Consider the following 7551-nt stretch of genomic DNA (forward strand, 5'->3'; position numbering starts at 1 on the left):
CATAGTTTCCTGGCTGTGAGAAAACCCTTTTGTAGGATTTTCTATTACGGTGAATTAGGGAAAGAATGAAATGTACTCCCAGATAGCTAATCAAAAATAGCAATAAACTGTGAGACTTGCCTATTTTGTCCCACACCTGTCGCCATCTAAACGCGATGGCAAAAAACGTTGCCGCGCGGACTTCTGGGAGTTGTAGTCCCAACCCCCTGCAGAAATGGCGGCTGGCATTGCAGGCTGCGGCAGTCCCACAATGAGGCTGACCCAACGCTTCAGAACAGCCAGGGCGCTACTCTCTGCGCCAGCTTCTGTCGTCTGTCGTAAGTGGAGCTGTGCTTGTCCACCAGGGCGTGGTCAGGGTTAGAGGTTGTGGGGGTTTTGCGGGGCTCGGTGTGGGCCCCAGAGACCTGACCTCCGTCCACTTTTACAGGGCTGCACGCGGAGCCTGGTCGGCTGCAGAGCACTGGGCCCTCCGAGCCCGGCGCCTTCCAGCCGCCGCGGAAACCCGTCATCGTAGACAAGCGACGGCCCCCGAGCGAGGAGAGAAGGCGAGGGCCGCGCGGCGTGGGAACGCCGGGACGCTGGGGATTGGGGCGAGAAGTGGGGCGAGGGGGCTGGGCGAGGACGCGCGTGCGCATTAGCCTCGGCTCCCAGCGCGTTGCCTCGGACTCCCGTGGCGGGAGTAGAGTGGATAGTTTTTCCCCAACCTTTTATTTGGAGTAGAAATCAACTATTTAGAACTCACCGTGATTTAGGCGGGAATTCCAGGCAAATGAGTAAAACTGAACTAATTCGCTCACCCAAACTGTGAATAGAAACCTGACTCTGTCCTAAGTGAACTCAAATCCAAAGATGTCTAGAAAGTATCCCCAGTGGAGCTGTGTGAAAACAACAGAAGCAACTACGTTTAAACCCTGTTGACCGACTCATAACAGATACAATAATAGCTCAGTTATTTACCTTCCTCAAGCCTCTTCATCTGTAAGTTGAGATGACCCTGGTCATCATCTAGTTGCTGAAGGAATTAATTTATGCTGCTGGGTTAGCTGTCTGTCATTGTGGTTAACTTCCTAACAAAATCACCTTAAAGGAGGGAAGGTTTGTTTTGGCTTCTGGTTGCAGAGGGTTAGTCCATGGTCACCGGGATCAATCCCAGTTGCTTGAGACCTATGATGGCATAGTACATCCTGGCTAGAGTGCTTGGTGGAGGAAATTGCTCATCTCTGGGTGGTTAGAAAGCAGTGTGGGGAAGGAGCTGGAGTCTTATTGTCCTCTTCCACACACCTCCAATGGCTTAATTTCCTACTAGGCCTCATTTCCGTAAACTTCCACTACCTCCAGGTGGCATTACAGGCTGGCCATCAAGCCCTTAGCAAATGGCATTTGAGGGAGGAGTCTATTTAAGATTCATACCATATTTACTCCTTAAGTGTTTTTATATTTATTTATTTATTTTTGGTCAGTCCTGGGGCTTGGACTCAGGGCCTGAGCACTGTCCCTGGCTTCTTTTTGCTCAAGGATAGCACTCTGCCACTTGAGCCACAGCGCCGCTTCTGGCCGTTTTCTGTCTATGTGGTGCTGGGGAATTGAACCCATGGCCTCATGTATACAAGGCAAGCACTCTTGCCACTGGGCCATATCCCCAGCCCCCCTTAAGTGTTTTTAAATCATTTGATAAAATGTTGTAAACTTAGGAATTATTAGCTATCTTCGGGGGCTTTAACAGTAACTTTACGACTTAAGCTTTAGAGATAACATGGACTTTTTACTAAAGAGAGCAAAGAATAGGTAAATACCACATTCCATCATTTCTTTGTATTTTTTTTCCCCCTGATAGTAGCCTGATTTTTATTTCATTTTTAAAAATTTCTACATTTTACAGGTTCCTGAGTCCTGAATTCATTCCTCCAAGGGGAAGAACAAATCCTCTGAAATTTTACCTAGAAAGGAAAGACATGTTAGAAAGGAGAAAAGTACTCCACATCCCCGAGTTCTATGTCGGTCAGTACCAGTTGGATGCTTTTATTAACTGGGAGGGTTAGTTTTCTTTTTATAAAGATCACTCTTTATGTATCTTGAGTTTTGTCTGGGGAGGTACTTTGCTGATAATAAGTTGTGAGGAAGGTAAATGATCCAGACATTGTTAGGTTTTTTAAAGTTGGTAGTCAGTAAAGGAGAATGCCATGCGGTATTCAGACAGGAGCGAAAGTTTATTCTGCTGGCTTGCTCCCAAGTTCAAGGTGCATGAGGCGAGCAAAAGAGAGTCACTTCCCTCCCCATGCCTTATGTAGGGCAGGGATGGGGAGGTGTGGCCAGGATGTGACCTCAGGGAAGAGGGCCGTAACCACCTCCAGGTATGCAGGTTACCCAGGTAACTGGGTGGAGACTTAATCAGGTGGGGGCATCTGCATGTAGCCCACCAGGAGAGGACCTTACAGACATGTTATTGTTTTGCTTCACTCCATAAATGTTGGCTTCTCCTTTGTAGGAAGCATCCTGCGGGTCACCACAGCCGACCCTTATGCCAATGGGAAAACCAGCCAGTTTCTGGGAATCTGCATCCAGAGGTCAGGGGCAGGATTTGGCGCTACTTTTATCCTTAGGAATACTATTGAAGGACAAGGTAAGCGGCATTGCATTATTTCAATTGTCTAGGAAACGTTACCTCAGGATTCTTTTTTGGGATAAACCAGTTGAGGCTTGAATGAGGGGCCCTTGGGGAAGATAACATTAAGTGTATGATTTTAGACTGAACTGAGAACTACGGCTGTAGCATAAGTGCATTCTCTTGAAGGTTTCTTTTATTCTACAGCAATTTGAAGTAGTCTTCCCAAACCATGGCAACACAGATTTCTGCATATCAGTGCAGGGATATTCCTTGAAGAAGCAATAACCTTGAAAACATTAGACAGGCAGGATGTCCTTGTGAGTTACTTGCCCTAAATTGGGACCATGGCCCACCCATTTACTTACACTAGAAATCAGGCACTGTTTTTATTCCCTTTCACACATCCAGCCAATATGTCTTCTGGATTTAGTCTCCCAAAATAAATTCTAATTTTGTATCATTCCTCCCTCCCCATTGGCTCTTCCCTGACATCATTTTTAGCCCCCACTGTTGCCATTTTCATTTTTCATTCCTGCTCTCATCATGAGTGTGCTGTGTCACCAAGTGCCCATTTGTCATTTGTAAAGAACATTTATTTTTCACATCTGGAGGCTGAGGAGTGCACCATCAGGACATCAGACTCCGTTTGGTGGGGCCCATCCCTTTCTCCGCAGTGGCATTTTGTTGCTGTGTCCTCAGAGGAGATAAGTACTGAGGACTCAGTTGGTGTAGAGGACCAAGGAAAAAGACCTCTCTCAGCTGGTTCCCTCCAGCCCTTTCATAAGACACCATTCCAGTCATGAGGGCAGACAACATATGACTTCTTTGCTTCCCCAGAGGCCTCACTTGGTAGTAGCACCACAGTCAGGTTTTCAGTATGAATCATGGAGAGGACACATCCATGCTGCCCAGGATTGGCATGTTTCTGTTTCTGCCAAGTGATCCCTTCCCTGGTTTGCCCAACATGTCAAGTTTTTAATACCCCACAGCCTTTGTATTTGTTCTCCTTCCTTTGCCTCCCCTCCCATTTTTCCCTTCTTCCCCTTTCCCCCTTTCCTTTCCTTGACAGGGTCTTGTGGGCTCAACTGATCCTCCCACCTCTGTCTTTACAGTAGCTGAGACTACAAGTATATGTCACCATGCTGGCTTGTTCTGTCTGGAGCATTCTTGGCCCTTTATAGTATCATTTAGTGTCATATTTATATTTCTTTTGGAGTAAACCTTAAATACACTTTTGCCCTAAGTGCTTCACAACAAGTGTAACATATATAAAATGTTGACCTGGTTCCCACTGGGGACAGACAGACACATACACACCCCTGCGCGTGCTTTTCATATGCTTCCTGTTGGCCTGTCTGCACTGGCAGTGAGTTTAGATGGCCTGGGAACAATGTTACAAATGCCCAATGGCTCTTGGTAGAAAAAAGAAGGTTCCTGCCTCTGGAACCTAGGTAATATTTCCTGTCTTGCTAGGTGGGCAGTGATTCCCATGAGTTCCATGGTCTGTGTTTAGTATGACCACCTAATGAAAGGGTCTCCACTGTAAAATAATTTCTTCAAGAAGCCTGGTATTATAGTGGGTGGAGTGTGGCATTTAGGACCTAGAGAGAATATTCTAGAAATCAAGCTGCCGTGTTAGAAATACTCACTGCGGTGGGCTTGTCACCTCCTAAGTCAACCAAAGTTGCAAATGTTCACCTATGTATAGCGTGATGTATGCACACAAACCGAGCTCTATCTCCATCTCTATGATCTGGTTAACACGGATTCAGTCTCAGCACTGTGGCTGTATTTTCACTGGTTGCCCCTTGCAGTTTTTACTCCTGGCCAAAAATGAACAATGTGGCTCCTATTATCCTCAGACTTTTTTTTTTCACTGTCCCTGAGCACTTTTTCTTAAAGCTGGTGCTGTATCATTTTGAGCCATAGCTCCACGTCTGGTTTTCGGGTAGTTAATTGGAGATGAGAGTCTTACAGACTTTCCTGCCCAGGCTGGCTTTCAACTGCGATCCTTAGATCTCAGCCTCCTGAGTAGCTGGGATGACAGTCCTGAGCCACCAGTGCCTGGCTGTCTCTACTTTTTGAATCTTCTCTGTCAGTCACCCCTTACAACATCCATCCTTATCCTGAGTCCTAGTGAGGCCACACCCCAACATCACCTCCCCCCACTTCCCGCCCCCAAGAGCTTGTGCCACTTCTTCTTCCTCCCAGAGAAGTCACTCCACAGCTCTTGCTGGTTTGTGGCCTACAACCCTTCATCCCCCTTCTCTGCCCTAGAAGCCCATGGTGCTCAGTGCCACCTAATGGCATTGGGACTGAAGCCATGAAGGAATGTATTTTAAAAACAGATTTTTTACATCAGCTTTATGTTAGACATGGAATTTGAGGATTCAGTTTAAAAAATTGAGCTCAATAGGATGGTGCCTACCTGTCAGTGCAATACTCAGGAGATAGGCAGGAGGAAAACCAGTGGAGGCCAGCATGCTATATGGCAAGATCATTATAGTAAGAAAGCTGAAGTAGTAATTGTGGGAATAATTTAAGACCTCCCATTACTTGCGTGTGCCAGTGCTGGGGCTTGAACACAGGGCCTGGGTGCTGTTCCTTAGCATTTTCACTCCAGGCTGACTCTACCACTTGAGTCACCTCTGGCCTTTTGTTAGTTAACTGGAGTCTCAGGGACTACCCTGCCTGGGCTGGCTTTGAAATTCTATTCTCAGATATCAGCCTCCTGAATAGCTGGGATGACACAATGTGAGCCACTGCTGCTGGCTCCACTACTTGTATTTTTCTTTTTGGCATTTTGACAATATTGGTATCATTTACAAATTCCCAGAGCACAGTGCCCTGCCTCAAATAGCTCTTGGGCAGTTCCCATTCCCCCAGGTCCCAATTTTAGCCGAACCTCTTCCCCACTTATCCCAATGCCCTTTGAGAATTCACATGTGGACTGAGTTTTTCCAGCCAGCAAAGGCATAGTAAAAAAATAGACAAAAAAACTCCAAAATGATGACATAGCATCTTATTATGCTTATAACTGTTGCTGGTCTGTTTCACATGAAAGGCCCCAGTATTAATGAAAACTTTGCCATCATCGAGAGGGACTTGTACACTAAAATTAGAAGTCAAGTTTACTTTTTTTGTCTGCCAGTATTGGGGCTTGAACCCAGATTCTAGGCACTGTCCCTTACCTTTTTCTTATTTAAGGCTGGTGCTCTAACACTTGAACCACAGCTTTGCTGGTGGTTAACTGGAGATTGAAGAGTTTCATGGACTTACCTGCCCAATCGGACTTTTAACCACGATCCTCAGGTCTCAGCTTCTCACACAGCTAAGATTACAGACCCCCAGCTACTTATTCATTTTGCATAACTTTGTTACCTTAATATGGATAATTAATTTTTAATCTGCCCATTGGGAAATTAACAAGAACATCATACGAAGAAGTGTTGGCTCAGTCTTTCTCTAAACTAATGCATGTTATCAGAATTGAAACAGCCCAGGACAATATACTTGTAGAGGGGATGTTTTCTTTAGACTTCATCATTCTCATTTAGAGTTCCTTACTTTGTTGTTCTTTTTAACCTCTTTTAGACAGATTTTTAGTTTTTTCAGTAACTATCATCTTAAAAATTATAAATTTGTCTGTTCTTGACGTAGTACCTTTATGTTAGTTGCTTTATGTATCTGAGACATTTCCATGCTGACTTGGATTGTATGACTTTTTTTTTTAGGTATTGAGATTTGCTTTGAACTGTATAATCCTCGAATTCATGAAATCCAAGTTGTCAAATTAGAGAAACGGCTGGACGATAACTTGATGTACTTACGAGATGCCCTTCCTGAATATAGCACGTTTGATATGAACATGAAACCAGTAATAACAGAGTCGAACAAGGAAGTTCCTATTAATGAGGTATAAATTGTGTGTTTGGAGTTGGAAATACAGGTATAAAATACTAAAGAATCAACTCAGGGCTGGGAATACAGTTCAAGGGTGTAGCCAATCTTGTCTAACATGCATGAGGCCCTGGGTTCTATCTCTAGTACTACAAAAAGAAAAAAGAGCTATCTTAATGAAAACTTTTGAAGAATTTTTTTTTTATATGTGCATCAGCCTAATAATTCCTTTTTCCCTATCTTCCTTAGCTGAAAGTGAAAATGAAGCCTAAACCCTGGTCTAAACGCTGGGAGCGGCCACAATTTAATATTAAAGGAATCAGATTCGATCTTGCTTTAACTGAAGAACAAATGAAGGAAGCTCAGAAGTGGAGTCAGCCGTGGCTGGAGTTTGATATGATGAGGGAATATGATACTTCAAAGCTTGAAGCTGCAATATGGGATGAAATCCAAGCCTCAAAAACATCCTAACTTTGAGAACACACTTGGTAATGGTGGAAGATGTGTTGGCTCTCAGAGGACTTATTTGAAAAGTTTAATTTCATTTTCGAGAACACAGTTATTAAGTAAACTAAGCAGTCATTTTCTCAGTATTTTTTTTAACAAATGAAATTTGCTCACATTTATTATTCTAAGAAAGAGAATCCTACCTGCCCAGAGGTGTGTGGTCATTCTTTCACTGAAGGTAGAGCTACAGCGGGACCAATGCATCATCACCAAAAGCTTCAGTGAGCATGGAATCTGAACAGGGGGACTGACGGCAGGATTTCTGTAAATTGTGGTATAAATCATAAAAAGGAATGCTATGACTTGATCTGTAATGACGATTGACATGCCTAGCATTAGGTTTCAAAATAGAACCTTTAATAGTATCTGTCTTAATACATGGTGCATGCCTGTAATCCCAGCACTCAGGAGGCCAAAGGGAAAAAATTCTAGGTTAAAAATAGAACATTTACTAATTAAAAATTCAAGTGAGAAGATATTCTTTCAATAGCAAAATTGTTTACAAATTTAATATACAATAAAATATATGCCATTTGTGT

General features: G+C 43.9%; 1 protein-coding gene across 2 annotated transcripts; it reads left to right on the plus strand.

Annotated features, from left to right (window-relative positions):
• Nucleotides 1-209: 209 nt before the first annotated feature.
• Mrpl19 (mitochondrial ribosomal protein L19) lies at nucleotides 210-7551 on the plus strand. 2 transcript variants are annotated; one of them, XM_048352830.1, is made up of 6 exons: nucleotides 210-344; nucleotides 428-545; nucleotides 1880-1998; nucleotides 2486-2620; nucleotides 6340-6521; nucleotides 6755-7551. In XM_048352830.1, exons 1-6 carry the CDS (start codon nucleotides 215-217, stop codon nucleotides 6974-6976), a joined length of 906 nt encoding a protein of 301 aa, XP_048208787.1. In that variant the 5' UTR covers nucleotides 210-214; the 3' UTR covers nucleotides 6977-7551. The 2 variants fall into 2 exon arrangements, with proteins under 2 accessions (XP_048208787.1, XP_048208788.1); XM_048352831.1 differs by having other exon boundaries at nucleotides 210-317.

This window comes from Perognathus longimembris, chromosome 8 (genome assembly GCF_023159225.1).
Source record: "Perognathus longimembris pacificus isolate PPM17 chromosome 8, ASM2315922v1, whole genome shotgun sequence".
NCBI lineage: Eukaryota > Metazoa > Chordata > Mammalia > Rodentia > Heteromyidae > Perognathus > Perognathus longimembris.